Source organism: Phacochoerus africanus, chromosome 5 (genome assembly GCF_016906955.1).
Source record: "Phacochoerus africanus isolate WHEZ1 chromosome 5, ROS_Pafr_v1, whole genome shotgun sequence".
NCBI lineage: Eukaryota > Metazoa > Chordata > Mammalia > Artiodactyla > Suidae > Phacochoerus > Phacochoerus africanus.
The window spans coordinates 51,485,404-51,502,984 of record NC_062548.1 but is presented as its reverse complement, the minus strand read 5'-3'; the positions used below and the strand labels follow the sequence as shown (position 1 = coordinate 51,502,984).

The window sequence follows — 17,581 nt, the reverse complement described above, 5'->3', positions numbered from 1 at the left end:
ATGTCAGCAAGCACAGCGCTGGGTCTGTGCTTTTACCAGGTTCTCAGGAACAACTACCCACTCTCTTCAACTACTCAGCAAGCTCCAGACGCTTATGCCGCCTCCCAGAGAAAAACAAGCATGTGGGCAGCACCCTGTCCCCTTCCTTTGGTTTCTGAGATGCTGGGGGGAGGGGGAGGAGGGCACCAGGAAGGGCTCGGGGTACTTTACCAATTCCCAGTCCTGAGCTTGAAGGAACTACAGAGCGGCGCTGGGCCGCGCCTCCTCTCATCCCAATCACAGCTTAACGATGAGCCAAGTTCATCTCCACAGGAGAAGACATCCACGTCGTCTGTGAACAGGAAAGAGCACAGCAGAGACCGCTAAGGTCAGGCAACAAGGATCTCTTTCTGGGCTCCCGAACCTAAGACGGCAACATCACTCCATCTGTCCGTCTCCCGCAAGCAGACTTCCAGAAAACAGGCATCGAGCCTCCAATTTACCCAGCACTTTACTGGTTACAAGATGCTGTCATCCACCAGCGCACCGGATTCTGGGTCCGGCGCTGGGCAGCAAGCCGAGCAGGTGCCTTTAACCTGTTCTAATGGCTAGGCACCCGAGCACCAGAGACGCCACGGGAATCTTCTCAGTGCCACCAGCAGAAAGCACAAGGAAGGACTAAATTCAGAATCCAGCCTGCTTTCCGCCTCCCCGCGATATCCCGCCAGGCCTCCAACGTCCAACCCTTCCTTTCTCCCTTCGTGAATCTGAGACATTAAACGCTGTGTAATAAACTCTCGTCGACGCAGTGAAGGAAAGAGCCAGAGCCTCCCCGCGAAGGCGCTGAGCCCTGCGGCCTGAGCGCCTCCCAGCCGCGCAGACCTACCTGGGGTGCGGGGAGGCCGCCTCCGACGCTCAGGACGCTCCGCACCGTCCGATCGCCGCCACCCCGGCTGAAAGAGAGCGCCAGCGCGGTGACCGGGTGCAGGCCCTCCCCGCCGGGTCCCCACACGCCGCCCCCGCACAGCCGTCCCCGTTCCCGCCCAGTTCCTGCCGGGCTGTCCCGGTTCCCTCCCGGTTCGCGCCCAGTCCCCGCACAGCCGTCCCCGCTCCCGCCCGGTGTCCCCGCCTCAGAAGACCGAAGCCGCGCAGTGCCCCGTCCCGACCGCCCGACGCGCGCGCGGGGTCCACGGTCAAAAGCGCCAACGCGGATCCAGTCGGCCCGGCGCCCGCACCTATCCGTGCCAAACTGGCTCGGACTTGCAGCTCTGGGCTGGGACCGAGGCGGTTCCCACCCGCACGCAAGTCACCGCCTGGAGCCCCTGGCACGCGTTCCCTCGGGGACGCCGACTGACCCTTGGGGGTGTGGTGCCCGCCAGGAGCCTCGACCTGAAAACGCGGCCACCCGGAGGTCCGCACCTGCTGGCAGGCAGGGCGGGGCCTCACCTCGGTGGGGCAGCCGCCCCCCAGGCCATAGCGGCTTTTGAGGCGCTCCACCACCAGATCCTGCCCTGGGGGCTTCACCACCCTCAATTCCATGGCTGCGGCCGCCGTCGTCTCCCTGGCAACGGCGTGAGGCGGGAAGGGGCGGGGCGGGCGCCGCGGACGTGCGCCCAGTCGTACCGTACGCCCCGCCCCCGGCCTGGACGCCAAGGCACGCCGAGGCCGCTGACGTCTCCTTGGCAACGGCGCCGTGGCCGGCGCAGCGGATGTGCGTCATGGCGTGGCCACCGGCGTCTGTCAAGGCTCGGGGTTCCCCGGGGCTCAATGCTTGCGGACGGGCCATCAGCCCTTTATTCCTTGCTTCGCTGGCAGTATCTAGGCTGTTGTGCGTTCTCTCGAATTATGTTATGAAAATAAACGCGAGACGACTACGTTCTTCCCCACAATTGCATATAAAATTTCATATAGGATAAAATGTTACCAATATTATGTTTATATATAAATTTTTTCAAAAAGACAATTTAAGCTTAAAGGCTGAACTTCTAATATAAAACTTCCATTTGAGGTGGTCAGTGTTCTGAAACAATGCAAAACAAGGCCAGCCCTTCAAATCAAGTTTTAAACTTCAAACGTGAAATTACTAGTACAGCTTTCATTGCTTAATATTCACCTCTGGTAATGACACTATTGGTTCAAAGTGGATGTCTTCATTGTGAACCACCTCTTCGTCACTGCCATCTTCGTCTTCGCCACCTTTGCTGGTCGACTGTGCTCTGAACACAGCTGCTCCAGTATTTGCCCACTGGAAATTCTTATCTGACCGACAAAGTAGCATATTTAAACAGTCCGAATCCGTTGCAGTAAGCTTTTGATCCCCCCATTAGATTACTTTATCCATGAATCTAACTGCCGACGATGTGACATGCTTCTAGTAACAACGTGTAAAAAGTGTATTCTTCTGGCAGGTGAAGCTCAGGTGGCGAGCACGCGACACGGCACGGCCAGGAACGTCTGCCTGGACATGCAGCACGGGGTCCTCTGAGCCTTAGGTCACCTTCACAATATTAAACACCACAAGGACTTTCAGTAATGAACTCAAAGTACACACCGTGAAACTGTGAACACCTGGTTCAGCCTCCAGGGGTAGATTATTCCGTAAAACAGTCTATCACATGAAAACAATAACTCTTGAACCTAGAAATGTTCTCAAAGAGGCCAAATCTGCTACTTTCAAATGAGCCAAAGTGGACTAGGCCCATGTGCATAACTTCTCCACTTCAACTTCTTCCTCAGGGAACCAGAGCTGGAGCTCAGACTGCCTGGCCAGGTGGTGCTGGCAGCCTTGGGAGAAGCTCACCGACTCCAGCCATTGGGGAGAAAAGGCTCCCCATCATCGCCACATGAGGAATAAAGACTTTTACTCTCCCTCACACCCTGGAGAGGGTGAAAACCAAGCTTCCCCATCCCCATCTCAAGTGAAGGTGACCCAACCTGCTAATCCACTGCCCATGCTCTGAGAGGAAATACACCTCTCAGCTTTTCATCGATGGCTGAGCCACCACACTGCCTTAGAGAACCATGCATCTGATGCTAAAAGCTTGAGAGAAGGCAAAACTGTCACTGAGCAGTTAAAAACTCAGCACCTTGAAGAAAGAACAAACAGTAACTCCCAAGCCAGGTTTAATAGGAAAAAAAGAAACAAAGAAAGAAAAATAGAAAAAAAATCTTAAGAAGGTATGGCAAAAGATGCTCTGAAAACAGAAAAGCACAGGAGTTCCTGTCTTGGTGCAGTGGAAATGAATCCGACTAGTAACCATGTGGTTGTGGGTTCTTTCCCTGGCCTCGCTCAGTGGGTTAAGGATCTGATGTTTCTGTGAGCTGTAGTGTAGGTTGAAGACGCAGCTCGGATCTGATGTTGCTGTGGTGGTGGCCGGTGGCTATAACTCCAATTTGACCCCTAGCCTGGGAACCTCCATATGCCATGGGCGCAGCCCTATAAAGCAACAACAGCAACAACAAAAGTGAGAGAAAAGCACAATCTCAGGTTATGCAGGCGTTTCCTGAGAACAGCAGCCACAGATCTAGATGAGCCACAGGATGGGGCTTAAAAATAACTGGGCTCAGGAACTCCCAAGCAGAAAAATATTTTAATTTTTAAAAATTGGAGTTCCCATCATGGCGCAGTGGTTAAGGAATCCGACTAGGAACCATGAGGATGCGGGTTCGATCCCTGGCCTTGCTCAGTGGGTTAAGGATCTGCCGTTCTCGTGAGCTGTGGTGTAGGTCGCAGACACAGCTTGGATCCTGAGTTGCTGTGGCTCTGTCATAGGCTGGTGGCTACAGCTCTGATTAGAACCCTAGCCTGGGAACCTCCATATGCTGTGGAAGCAGCCCCAGAAAAGGCAAAAAGACCAAAAAAAAAAAAAAAAATCATCCCATATATCAAGGGATATGACAGAAAATCTCAAAATTCCCCTAAAACAGTGGTTCTTAACACTGGTGCATATTGCATTAATCCTACCAGAGGCTTCTGTAAAATACCAGTGCCTGGTCCTACACTCAGCCCAATATAACTATCAAGGTGGTTTTTTTTCCTTTAAAAAACTACCAACAGGAGTTCCCGCTGTGGTGCAATGGGATCAGGAGCATTCTGGGAGCATTGGGATGCAGGTTCAATCCCTGGCCCAGCACATTGGGTTAAGGATCTGGCATTGCCACAGCCACAGCGTAGTTCACCACTGTTGTTCAGATCTGATCCCTGGCCCAGGAACTCCCTATGCCACAGGGCGGCCAAAAAAGAAAAAAGAAAAAGCTCCCAACAAATTCTAACATGAAGCCAAGAGTTGAAAAGCAGTGCTCTAAAGGGAACAGGAGGACAAATTTATACAGTAAAAGTATTACAGTGTGTATGTGGGTAACAGCTAGTCATCCAGGATGAGGAGGGCAGCATTCAAGAAGTTCACAGGGACAGAGCTGTGAGCTTCACAGCAGCAGGGAAAAGGTCCAGTTTTTGTTTTGTTTTGTTTTGTTTTTTTCTATTTTAAGGGTTTATTGGAATTCAGAGATGCTGGATAATTTTTCTGAGGTCACAAAGATTATCCCAGGAAGATAGCTGCAAAGCCCTTGGAAGCAAAAGAATATAATGGTTAGATACTATACTTTGCAGTTAGACAGGTTTGATTCAAGTTTTGTTTTGTCATTTACTAATTGTGTGACCTTGGGCAGATGACTAAATCCCCCTAAGCCTTAGTATTTTTAATCTTTATAATGGGGTACGTTGGATCAAGGGCTATCATAACAACTACATGAGATAATACAGGTAAAAGCACTAAATACACTAATTGACGTATAGTAAGAATTAAATAAGGTTAATAGTATATAGAGAGATGACATTCCAAAAAGGGAAAAATGTAAGTAAATGCAAAGATATATCTAGGGAATCCATAAGGATAGTGGAATAAAGAGTTGGAGAGTGATGGCTGATAAGTTATGAAACGGTCTAGTTTTTTAAAGCACATTTTTAAAGTGTTTGGGAAGGCTAACCCCAAAGCCTCTTATCACCCTAGGCTCCATTCTGCAGGAAGGGCTGTTGGGGCACTGGAATGACAGAAACAAGCCTGAGCCCCCAGACATGCTGGACAGCTCACTCCTCCTCAGTGTGCCACCGAAGAGCCACTCATTACTCAGCTGAACTGCACCCTCCCCCCACCCCCCGGACCCTGGGTAAGGATGGCTGACCGTCTGCCCCAGGCCAGGGGTGAAGCTGGAGGCTTGGTTTGCACGGAAGGCCCCACCCAGAGTCTTGGCTGTAGAAGCTACAGGTCAGCTGTGGAAGGTACAGGCCTGGTGGTGGGGTCCTGAGCCATGGAATTTCTGGGTCACAGTTTATTCATCTAGAAAATAGTGGTGGGTGGATGGTCCCGGGAGCTGTGATGGGAGCTTCTGGGCCCTGTTCAGTTTCAGGAATGGGAGGGGGCACACACACTGTGTGTGTGTGAGACATTCATACAAAAGGTTTTATTTAAATAAGGAAAGTAGGAGTTCCCTTGAGGTGCAGTGGCTTAAGGATCCAGCATTGTCACTGTAGTATCTCAGGTCTCTGCTCTGGCTCTGGTTTGATCCCTGGCCCTGGGAACATCCAACGCAAAAATAGAAAAAGAGTAAAACTATCAATAACACCAAGAACTGTCTTTTAAATAAGGCAAGTGGAGTAACAATGATTCTGCACAGGATTGTGGTGAAAATGAAAGGCAGGAGAGCCCTCGTGGCAGAAAACAACATGACAAGGGAGGCCATGACCATGTGAGGGCTATCCCTGTCTCCACTGTGATTGCTGGGCCCTGATGCTCCAGACCTACAGGACACCTGGCATCCTGGCAGAGCTGGCATCCTGACGGCGCCACCGAGGCACAGACCTTTTCCTGTGTGGCCCTGGGCTCTGCTCCAGCGTCTCTGCTGCAGCACTGCTCCCCCAGGGTTGCTGGAGTCTCATCACCAGCTGGGACCAGAGTGACCAGCCGGTCCCTGGCCTCCTCCTCTCCCACAGAGAACTCACACTGGACCAGCTCTCCTTTTTATGAGCATGTTTATTGAAATTGTAAAAATATAATAAGTTATATGTACAAATTAGACACAAATATGATTTGATGATTAAGACTTCCCTGGCTTAGGGCCATAGCTCTAGCCTGGGGTGTTTTCTAAATGTTTTTATTACAGCAAAAATGTTGGCTGTCTCATACAGAAGGGCAGTGCAGCCCAGCTCTGGGCAGTGATAATCGTTAGGGTTGTGCTGATTCAAACACCAGCGTTTAAGCTAAAGCTCCCAGAGTAGCCTTTTCTTGCATCTTTTTTTCCCTGAAATAAGTAGGTGGACTCCGTAAGGGTGGACTCCGTAAAGATGGCAGGTTGAGCCAGCGAAACAGGTCTGGTGCTGGTGGGACCTCAGCCCCGAGTTCTAACAGCAGGCAGTGAGGCTCCCTTCTGTCATCCGGGGAGGCAGCTCGCTACCTGTGGGGTTGAGCCTCTCTGTTAGGGGGCTTCATTGTTGGCATGGTCGCAGGGCAGGGAAGGGGCACTGAGGACCCAGAGGGGGCTGAAAGGATGGTTATGTTGTGCTGCGAAGTAATCCACTTGCCAGTACACCAGACAGGCTCTGGAGGACAGCAGCCAACAGATGCAGTGACTGTATGAAATATTCAGACCTGACTGTGACCTTGTCACAGCCTACTCTACAATCAAGGTGGGCACTGCTTGTTGCTTTAAACCCACGACTGAGTTCCTCCTCCAAAGCATTAGCTCAGTCATGTGACCTGTAGTTTTATAAACACTGCTTTATAAGCCCGAGATTTTTTTTTTTTTTTTTTTTTTTTTGGTTTTTAGGGCTGCACCTGCAGCACATGGAGGTTCGCAGGCCAGGGGTCGAATCAGAGCTGTAGCCGCTGGCCTACACCACAGCCACAGGAATGCAGGATCTGAACTGCATCTGTGACGCACACCACAGCTCATGGCAACGCTGGATCCTTAACCCACTGAGCAAGGCCAGAGATGGAACCTGCGTCCTCATGGATGCTAGTCAGATTTGTTAACTGCTGAGCCACAAACGGAACTCTGAGCCGGAGACTGGTTTTAATTTAGGAACAACTACAGTCAGGCCTGTCTTAGGGGGCTGGGCAGGGAACTCAAAATTAACTCCCTGGTGTGATCACTGCCCAGCCCCCAGGCTCTTGGCCACAGAAGGTGTAGAAAGAGAATTTGCCAAGAGCAAGGCCTGTTAACTTTCTCTCTCAACAGATGCCAAACACTTGCAGTCACTGTGAAAGCCCTCATCCTGAGTTTTCCTGCTTTTTCCCCTTTTCTTTGATGACTCCTCACATCTGCACAGGAATCAGCTTGAAGGCCTGGTGCTCCACTTCTGGTCTCCAGACTTTACTCTCCCTGACTTAGAACTGCAGCCTAACCTCTCATTTGCAGAAGAGAAACTGAGGCCTGGGAGGAGGAATGAAAAGGCCCACGATGGTGCAAGCAGTCCAGTCCCTGGACTCTGAGCCCTGGCCTCGTGACTGTGGCCCTGAGGTGGCCCAACATCCCCATGGATTTGGAAGGTGCCTCAGGACACATCCTGGTCTCAGAACTCTGGAGTCTGGATTGATGGGGCTGGACTCTTGGGAGGTCCTTATGTCACCTTCCAGGCAGAGCTGACCACCTGTGTCTGTGTCTCTAAGCATCCTTGCGCCCAAGGGGTCAAAGCCAGCCAAGGGCAAGAGTGGAAGGCAGTTCAGCAACCTGGCTCCCAGGCCCGGCTCACGCAGCAGTGACCTTGGCTCTGGCAGGTGCTGCAAGTGGACACCCTGCAGACCATCCGTGGGGCAGGTGACAGTGGGGCTTCCTTGTGACCCAAAGAGTCCAGGGATCTGGGTGACCTCAGGGACATGCAGAAGGTTCAGACTGCACCTAGGCTGAAGGAGTACATGCAGGGGGACCTGCATTTTAGCTTCTCCCGAGCTTGGAGCTGCCTTCTTCTCCAGGACCTGCCTCCTCTGTCTCCAGGTGCAGGTGGGGGTTGCGCCCTCCTCAGCCATCCTCGCGTTGTGTGACATCTTCCAAGGAAACATCTGTCTCTCCCCTCAGGCAGGGGCCAGACCCTTCACCTCTGTCCTCCCCACACCAATTGTGCACATGGCACGAGTACCACCACAGAGGAGGGGTGGCTGGATCGATCGATGGACTCATTCTGCGCACGGGGCGACGGGTCCAGCTGTCTTCGGCTTTTGCTTGGATCAGAGGGCAGCCTGTTTCCCTGGTCCTCGGACCTGCCGAGGCACTGGTGCTCAACGGAGAAGGCTTGGTTGCGGCCACAGAGCCTGTGCATTTGCTGGCACCCCTCAGGATGCAGAGGGCAGCTGGGGCGTGGGTGGCGAGACCCCGGCCCACTCTAGGATGTCAGCACACAGGGACTCCACGGCGTCCAGCCGCTCGATCTGCACCAGCTTCGTGAGCAGCTCTGGGACGCTGTAGCCGGCAGTGCTGATGCGGTCGAAGACCTGCAGGCCGTCGGTCATGCCCCCGATCTCATCGCGCTTCAGCCCGAAGCTCTCGGCCAGGTGGCGCCATGTCTTGACCACAGCCTTCTCCGAGTTGTACGTGGCGCTCAGCATCCGGCTGGTCTTCTCCAGGCAGTCGAACGGCAGCTCCGTGGGGCTGAGGCCTGTGCGAGTGACAAAGGACCACAGTCAGACATTGGCAGAAGCGAGACACCTTCAAAGAGGATTTTTAGGGCCTTTTTTTAAAGTTGTAAAATCAAACACGAATGCAGAAAACCACACAGGGACATTAAGGGGAACAACTCCAGGGACAGTGCCACCCACGTGCAAAGCCACACCATTTCCCACATCCCAACAGGGCACTGTCGAGGACACATTTACAGTCACCAAGCCTTTCATACAGGCCACCCTCAGGGAGCCCTGTTCAGTATGTGTCCCTCTGTGGGGACTGCAGTAACAGGGACAGCCCAGCATGAGCATCGTCTGGACCAAGTCATGGTCAAGTCAGTGGCCTCGGGGTCCTCAGACTCTGCTGAATGTTAGACTCAGCCAAGGCGCTTTGCTTGTCCCTGTTCCACCTGGCAAGTGGGCAAGAGCCCCAGGCTCTGCAGGAAGCAAACATAAGAGACCCTGGAAAGTGGGGAGAAAAGACAGACCTCGGGACTGCAGGACTGGAGCCAGGCAGGGCCCACGGGCGAGGTCTGAGTTTTCTTCTGCCTCCTCATCCCAGACTCGGAGCTTAAGAGCCCAGCAAGCAGACATCCCCACAACACAAACAAAATATGCAGCAAAGGCCTGCTGTCTTAGCAAGAGGAAATCATCTGGACAATAACGGGGTATTACAGACAGACACCACAGAGCAAGTCTGGCCCCACTCCCTCCAAGGCCAGCAAAGCTGGATGGGAGCCTGGGCCCCATGGGAAACTGTAGCATCTCACAAGGGTGTGTCAGGAAGGCCAGGTGGGGGGCCTGATCGTCCTCCTCATCAGCTGGTAACAAGCCTCCCCCTACCCTACTCCCACCCAGTGTCCATGGAGTCCACTTGGAGAAACAGGCCCCCTCCCCCCAACCCCAACTAGCAATAAAAAGGAGCCCCTGCTTGGGTATCAGTGAAGAGACACCCTTCACTGGGGTGAGCTAAGGACTTGGGCGTCTGCCCCCTGCCCCTGGCCCAGGTGTATCAGAGGAAGCCAGCTGCACAGAAGTTTCAAATAAGACCTAGAATCTCATAACATGATGTAAAACTTCAGGTTTCAATAGGAGTTCACGTATCATACCAAGAACCAGGAAGGTCTCAAATGAGTGAAAAAGACCATATCAGCAGATGCTGACACGTGATAACAGATGTTGGAATTACCTGACAGGTTTGAAAGGAACCATGATTTTAAAAAAATGCTTCAACAAGTCATTACAAACATACTTGAAACAGATGGAAAAATAGACAGCTTTAACAAAAGATAGAGTATATACAGAAGAACCAGATGGAAATGTTAGAGCTGAAAAATAGAATAATCAAGACTGAAATTCAGTAGATAAGTTCAAGGGCAGAATAAAGACAGAGGAAAGAGTCAGCTGGATAACAGAATAGAAATTACCCATCTGAACAACAGAGAGAAAACAAACTAAAAAAATACAGAGCCTCAGGAACCTGAGGGGCTTTAACGAAAGATCTTGCATTTGTGTCCTGGAGTTCCAGAAGAAGAGTAGAAAGAGGGCAGAGCTGAAAAGAGAAATAACAGCTGAAACTCCCTGAACTTGGAAAAAGCTAAGTCTACAGATTCAAGAAGCTAAGAAAATACCAAAGAGGGTAAGCCCTGAAATATTCCTTTCAAGACATACCATTGCAGTTCCTGTCATGGCTCAGCGGTTAGTGAACCTGACTAGCATCCATGAGGACTCAGGCTCAATCCCTGGCCTCAATCAATGGATTAAGGATCCGGCATTGCCATGAGCTATGGTGAGGGTCGCAGATGCAGCTTGGATCCCGCGTTGCTGTGGCTGTGGTGTAGACCGGTAACTATAGTTCCGATTTGACCCCTAGCCTGGGAACCTCCATATGCCTTGGGTGCAGCCCTAAAAAGACAAAAAGACCAAAACAAACAAACAAAAAGACACGCCATAAACTTCTGAAAAGTAAAGACAAAGAAGGCTTGAAAGCAGCCAGGAAAAAAAAAAAAAAAAAAAAACCACCACCTTATCTACAGGGGACCAGCAATCAGAATGGCAGCAGGTTTCTCATCAGAAACTTGGAGGCCATTTGCAGGGGTTCTGAGGTGCATGGCTCCACTTACATAACAGTCTAGAAATGACAAAATTATAGAAATGAAGGGCAGACTGGTGGTCGCCAGGGATGGGACAGCTTGACAGTGTGACCAGGGCACCCTATGGGGACTAGCTGTGACTTTTAGGGGTGGCTTGGCAGGAAGTTACCACTGGGAGAAACTGGATTGAGGGCCCTGGACCTGTATTGTCTCTTCCCACTGTGTGCAAATCTACAAAGATTTGGAAATTGCAGGTTTAATGAAAAACTAAACAAAACACAAGACACTGAAGCCTGGGCCTCGGTGCAGACCAGTTACATCAGGATCTGGGGCACAGACAGCAGAAGCTCCCCATGTGGCTCTTGGCCACCCAGGGTCCAGGGCTCTCAGCCTCGGCTGTGCGAGGGGTTGTGTGTTCCTGGGGCACCTGCCCTAGACAGTGCGGCAGCTGAGCGCCCAGGGCTCCAGGCTCCTCCGCACCCATCCCCAGGCAGGGGACCCGGGCTGGAGCATTTGTGGAGTGCGGCCCCTTTTCTGCAGGCAGATGAGCAGAGCTTTGGGCCCTGGGACTCAGCCGTCATTTCTAGCCTGCAGAGCACCCTCTGGCGAGCCTGCCCTAGGCTCAGTGCTTGGCCCCTGGGAAGTGGGTGGGCCCCTGACTCCCCTGCTGCCTGGGCCACACAGGCAGGCCACCTCCGAGGGCGGCTGCAGGACCAAAACCGGGTGGCCACTGAAGCAGGGGATTCCCTAACCTCAGCCAAAAGCGTTGTTAACCTTCTGGATGAAAAAGAAGGTAACTGGAGTTCCCGTCATGGCTCAGCAGAAACGAATCTGACTAGTATCCATGAGGTTTCAGATTCGATCCCTGGCCTCCCTGAGTGGGTTAAGGATCTGGCGTTGCCATGACCTGTGGTGTAGATTGAAGACGTGGCTCAAATCTGGTGTTGCTGTGGCTGTGGTGTAGGCGGCGGATGTAGCTCCAATTCAACCCCTAGCCTGGGGACCTCCATATGCCACAGGTGTGGCCCTAAAAAGACAGAAAAAAAAAAAAAAGAATAAGATAACTTAGAGGCTGGATTTGGAAGAAGGTGCGAGTGTAGATTCTGGCTTCATGATACAGACCTTCCTTCCTGGTTCTGCTGCCTCTTTCCCACCCAGTCCAGATGCAGGGCCGCTGGGCACAAGGCAGACAGCTACACTTTACCATGGCCCCAGGGCAAAGCCACTGAGCCGTGCTAGTGCAGAGATGGCATTGTGAGGGACACAGAGTACCTGTCCCCCTGGGCCCACGTGTTCCCAGCAGGTCCTGCCACCTCCCGAGAGGGGAAGGGCAGTGGGCAGGACTGGGACCTCATTGAATAGCTTGGAGACAAACCACACATCCCTCCATGCCTGTCAGCCCAGCCTGCTGTTCTGCCCTGGATCCCTGGGAAGTCAGCACCTGGCCAGTCCATCCGCTCACCTTCCACGACTGCACACACATTGGCGTACACATCCAGAATCTTCTTCCTTCGACTCTGAATCTGTGAAAGAAGTCAGGAGAGCATTAATCCTCAGGGACGACCCAGGCATCCATCTCAGTATCAGTGGATGGCTGCTTCCCCGATTTCCCACCAGAAATGCCAAACCACGCCCTCACAGGAGCATCCATCAGAGTCACCTGAGGAAGCCGCTTCCTGGGTCCAGCTCGGGCACCCACAGTGCCCACAGGATTCCCTGGGCTCCGCCGACATTCAGACTGTTGAAGTGACCAGAGGCCATGTCTGGCCTCAGTCTATTTGGAAGGATGAACCTGGGGACCCAGCTCACCCAGGGCCACTGGGACGCTGGGGGCCATTCATGCAGCAGCCATAGAACCAGGCAGAGCCCTCCTCTGTAAAGGAAGCAGCTCCAGGTACACATGGCAGGTACACAAATGGCCCCAGCAGTGAGGTCTCAGGCCCGAAGCACCATCCTTCTAAACAACCCACAGCCTCCAGGGGCCCTGCAATTGATAGGCCCCTTATGGAAGTCACTGAATTCGGGAGCCTGGGTGCATCCTTGTCAGGACCTGGCAGCAGCCTGCATCCCATCAGGGAATTTTTGCTATGAGCAGTGTTACCCAGCAGGCTTGGGTCAGGACAGCGACCCTCAGGCCAGCTCCCAGGCAGCTCGACCAGGCTGTGCCGTCTCTGCCTCGGCTCCCACATGCCCATAGCCCTTCGCTGGGTGACAGATGTGAGCACATGCATGTGCATGTGCGTGTGTGTGTGTGTGTGTGTGTGTGTGTGTGTGTATTGGGGGGGGGGTGGTCTGATGAGATACAGGCCAGTATACTTCCAAGGGATTTTGCTGTTCTCTATGTTCCAAGCAATTTAAGCTTTTTTCTCTTGGCTCATTATTCCTTTTCTTTTATAAAGGTATAAAATAAGATAACTTTTTTTTTTTTTTTTTTTAATGGCCACATCTGTGGCACATGGAAGTTCCTGGGCCAGGATTAAATCTGAGCTGCAGCTGCAACCTACAATGCCACAGCTGCAGCAACGCTGGATCCTTAACCCACTGTGCTGGGCTGAGGATTGAACCTGCGCCTCTGCAGTGACCTGAGCCACTGTAGTCAATTCTTAACCCACTGGGCCACAGCAGGAACTCCTAGCTTTTCTGTTTTTAATGTCTTGTTTTGAACCTGTTCTCTGGTGGGGCTCCTGGGATAAACTCCTGGTGTAGCAGAACGTTTTCAGGAGAAAGGCAGTGTGTCGGGGTCAGGGTACAGGCCTTACCCCAGCCGCCTTGGTGGCAGTGACCGGCTTCTCCCGGGCCAGGTGGACTAGGGACAGGAGGCACAGCTCTGGGGAACCCTGCCTCTCAGGGGCTGGCTCCTCGTCACTGTCTAGACTCCGGTTTAGCAGCTGCTCCTTCTCCGAGGAGGCGTCATTCTCACTGTCGAAACAGGACTTGGGTTAAGGGTGCAGGGCTGGCCAGCCTGCCCTGCTGTCCCTGTGATGGAGAAGGTAGGGCAGTTACCTGTCCTGCTTTACTGAGCAGCTCTGGGCATGGGACATTAGATAGAGACACCCCTGTTCTCTGCCTGTGGGGCCCCCGAGGTAGCCGTGAGCTCTTGGGGCCTTGGGGCCACCATTGGGTGGGCATGGCCTCTGCTCACCTCTCAGCACCCCCAGTCCCCTCCATCCACACCTGTGTCTCCACCAGCAAAGGGGTTCACAGACCTGCACTGAGTCCCACAAGGTCTCAGCAGTGACTGGAAATAAAGTGGAGCAGACCTGCACCCCTGAGCCCCTTTGACTGGGGGGAGGGACTTTGGGGTGTCCCACAGGCTAGCAGATGGGCTCACATCACACCCTTGCCCCCCACCCCAGGCCATGGCCCTGGCCCACGTGGGTCGGTGCTTAAACTTTCAAAATCTTTCCAAGTGTGTGAAAAACAACATCCTTTTTCACAGGCATCTTGCTTGCTTGCTTCCTGTGATTTGCTAGAACTGGGTCACAGGAATGAAGTCCCACACAAGGGCCACTCTGGAGCAGAGGGCACGGAACAGACAAGCCAGAAGCCTTCAAGGCCCAGTGGAGGCGGCCAGCACGATGCTGTCCCACCTGAACAGGGCTGTAGGCACCATGGCCCTGCTGTCCCCGGTCCCAGGTCCCTTTCCTGCTTGGACCCGAGGACCCCACCTTCCAATGGGACTAAGGGCTTCCTCCAGGGCTGCCCAGCTTGACCCACCTCTTAGCAGACTTTGCCTGAGCCGCTGTCAGTTTCTCGAATTCATCCTTCTCGGAGAAAATCACCACGTTGTCTGTGGGAACGGGAGACAGTGGGGGAGACGGGAGGGAGGCATCAGAGTCCTGCCCAGGCCTGCTTGGAGGGGACGCGCCTGAGCCTTGGCCCCAGCCTGCCCCCCGGCCATGCTGAGCTGCCCATGCCCTCCTGGCCGGCCCACACTCCAGAGCTGCTGACCTTGGGCCTCTTTCTTCTCCTCTTCCTCGCTGGCTGGGGCTTCTGGGCTCTTCCCTGGGGGGCTGGAGCAGCAGGCTGGGTATGGGGGAGAAGGGCATGAGCGGCCAGCTCACATCGGGGTGGTGGGTGGAGGGGCGGGCGTGGGCGGTGGGAGCAGGCACCTGGGGCGGAAGGCCTGGCCTTCAGGATGTAGAACGTGATGATGAGGACGATGGCAACGGCCATGGTGAAGATGGTGGACATGGCGATGACCAGGGCCGTGGCCAGGTGTCCTTGGCCTGAGAGCTCTGCTGCAGTTGGGAGAGAAGCCTGTGACATGGGGCTCAGGGCCCCTGGGAGAGGTGGCCCTGCCACTAGACCGTCCGGGAGCCTTGGAATCAGAAGCGCTTGCTTGCTTTGTCTGAGAACCAAGTGCTTAAGGTTGCTCTGGGTGTCATGTCAGGACCACTAATTGGGCCCCTTTGCTGGTCAGATGCCCAGGATGCTCCAGGGTGTCTGCACTCAGGACCCTGGGCAGGTGGGCGTGGAGAGAGCAGCCCATGAGCAAACTGTCCTGAAGACGGTTCAGCCCAAGACTCTTCTGAGCAAAAGTCAAGATGGAAAGTCACCTTGTGGCCAGACTTACTCTTGCTTTGGAGCCTGTGTCTTGTGCAGGCTCAGCTGCTGTGTGACCAGGGCCATGCAGAAGGGGGCAGGGGCTGCCTTGCGCTCCTCTGCTGGACCCCGCCTGCATCTCCCCAGGAAGGGAGATCTGTCCTGATTCCCCGAGGGAACCAACCTGGACCTGCTCTCAGGAAGCAGGATCCAGGTCACCCCCACATGGGTGGGGAGGAGACGCATCCAGACCGCAGACGCCTGAGGGAGGCTGCTCCCGCTCATTAAGGTGGAAGCCAGGAATCACCCCCTCCGGGCTGCCCTCTCCAGGTGGTCCTAGTGTTTCCTTCTCTTGGTCCTGGAGGTAGTGTGGTCCAGGTACCTCAGCTAAATCTTCCTGCCTTGATACTTTGTGTGAATGTGGGGTCGGGTTTGGGGTGATGCCAGGGCTGTTGGGCTGTGTGTGTGCACCCTGGGATTCTGAGAGCACCCAATCCTGAGACCTGAGCCATGGACCTGCCTCAGAACTGGAGGCATGAACACAGTACGGGGGAAGGGGGCTCAGATGTTGCCCGAAGCGCCCCCAGCCCAAAGCACGCAGGGAGTGACGGGCAGTGAGTGGAAACTGGATATGAAAGTTCGATATGGAAGCTGGATATGAAAGTGTCAGGTTGGCAGGTTAACTTGAAGGCCCAGTGGCCTGAAGGCTGCCCCCTTCCTGTCCTGATCACCAGCGTGGGGCAAGGGGCCAGACACCATGTGATCAGTGCCACACCTGCAGAGACTTGCCAGTGTCCAGACGAGTGTGGTTGTCACATAGGCAAGCCATTCCAGGTGGGATGGTTCTATCCTGCTAACCCCTCCTGCAGCTCCTCCCTGCCCCCCGCTAGGTTCAGCTCTCGGTCAGGTCAGTCAGCACCCGGCATCTTACCTTTATGGGCTCGCTGGGGTGGCAAGAGGGTGCTGCTGCTGGGCGTGCGGGGGAAGTTGGCTGACACTCCCAAAGTGGCTCTCGTACCTGCAAGCAGGACAGTCACTGTGGGTCTCTCAGACAGACTGGGAAGCCCCCATCTCCCCCCCTCAGAGAAAGAGCTGACCCAGCTCCCCTGTGGCAAGGTTCTCATGAGCAGCAGAGCACGTGGACCTCGCCACACACAGAACCTGGACCCAGACTCACAGGACCTGGACCTAGACACGTAGAACCTGAACACACACAGGACCTGGACACACAGGGCATCTGAGGGGAACAATTTCTAAACTACAGCTCGGGCCACTGACAGGCTGATAGGCGGGGTCCATCCAGCTGAACTGTCCACATGTCTGTGTCCAGCAAGCAGAGGAGGTCCCAGGTGATCCTTTCACCTATTAAAAGCCAGGAGATGGAGTTTGCTTCATGGCTCAGTGATAACAAACCTGACTAGTATCCATGAGGATGTGGGTTCAATCTTTTGCTTTTCTCAGTGGGTTAAGGATCCCGCATTGCTGTGGCTGTGGTGCTCCAATTTGACCCCTAGCCTGGGAACCTCCATATGCCGCAGGTGTGGCCCTAAAAAGACAAAAAACAAAAACAAACCAGCAGAAAACTACAAATAAAACTGGGTGCCGGCTGGGAGGGACAGGAAGGTGGGGTACCAGCCCCGAGTGGCCCCACTTCTGTGAGTTAGAACCTGAATGCCGCCTGGACACTGGGAGACAGCCGAGAGCGGAGGCACTGGGTCCCCGAAGCCTGGTAAGGCTGCAGTTCCCCTGCCAGACTTCCTTGTCCTTAAAACACCGCTGCTGGTCAGACATCTGGGACCAGAAGCATCTCTGCTGGGGTTTTCGGCTCCCAGAGCCCAGGTCTTCACCCCTCTGAGCTTCTGGCCTTTGCCCTTTGCCATTGTCACTGGTGGGGCTGTGTCCCAGACTGCTGCACACAGTGGGGCAGCCATTCCTTGTCCCCAGTGCTGCTTTCCTGCTCCAACCTTGACCACTGGCCTCTGGGTGAGTCTAGGCTCTCCCATGTGGATGGAGGGCAGGGCTGAGGGGGCTTTGCGTCACTGGAGACCCCAGGGCTGACCTGCCAGGATGGCCCCGGTCCGCTTGGAGGCAGCAGGTGGTTCGTGGTGGGAGGAGGGACCCAAAGCTTCCCTCCCCCTCTCCTGGTGGCTCCTGAGTGTGTCCAGAGCTGGCCTCGAGAGCCTAGATAGATGTCCCTCTGCCTTTCTGGAGGATCAGCAGCTTCTCCCACCCCACCCCCAAATTTACAACTCATCTCATAATTCAAATGAGATTTAAATGGGATTGGATTGATTTCACCCTCTCACCTGGCCT

General features: G+C 54.0%; 2 protein-coding genes across 12 annotated transcripts in view; both read right to left on the bottom strand.

Annotated features, from left to right (window-relative positions):
* Window positions 1-1,551, bottom strand: part of CCDC138 (coiled-coil domain containing 138) — a 52,289-nt gene extending 50,738 nt beyond the window's left edge. For 5 of the 10 annotated variants that reach the window (XM_047781280.1, XM_047781281.1, XM_047781277.1 and 2 more), the window contains exons 1-3: window positions 1,399-1,551; window positions 866-932; window positions 211-331 (exon numbers count right to left, since the gene is read on the bottom strand). In XM_047781280.1, coding sequence (XP_047637236.1) covers window positions 211-331; window positions 866-932; window positions 1,399-1,518 — 308 coding nt within the window. In that variant the 5' untranslated portion in view covers window positions 1,519-1,551. Of the gene's footprint in view, window positions 1-210; window positions 332-865; window positions 933-1,334 lie in introns of all 10 variants that reach the window. The other 5 variants (XM_047781283.1, XM_047781286.1, XM_047781287.1 and 2 more) reach the window with 3 other exon arrangements.
* Window positions 1,552-6,978: 5,427 nt separating this feature from the next.
* EDAR (ectodysplasin A receptor) overlaps window positions 6,979-17,581 on the bottom strand; it is a 67,829-nt gene continuing 57,226 nt past the window's right edge. For both annotated transcript variants that reach the window (XM_047781271.1, XM_047781272.1), the window contains 7 exons: window positions 16,200-16,286; window positions 14,836-14,964; window positions 14,675-14,749; window positions 14,441-14,513; window positions 13,483-13,642; window positions 12,186-12,246; window positions 6,979-8,626 (listed from right to left, as the gene is read on the bottom strand). In XM_047781271.1, the coding sequence (XP_047637227.1) occupies window positions 8,304-8,626; window positions 12,186-12,246; window positions 13,483-13,642; window positions 14,441-14,513; window positions 14,675-14,749; window positions 14,836-14,964; window positions 16,200-16,286 (908 nt within the window). In that variant the 3' untranslated portion in view covers window positions 6,979-8,303. The remainder of the gene's footprint in view (window positions 8,627-12,185; window positions 12,247-13,482; window positions 13,643-14,440; window positions 14,514-14,674; window positions 14,750-14,835; window positions 14,965-16,199; window positions 16,287-17,581) is intronic.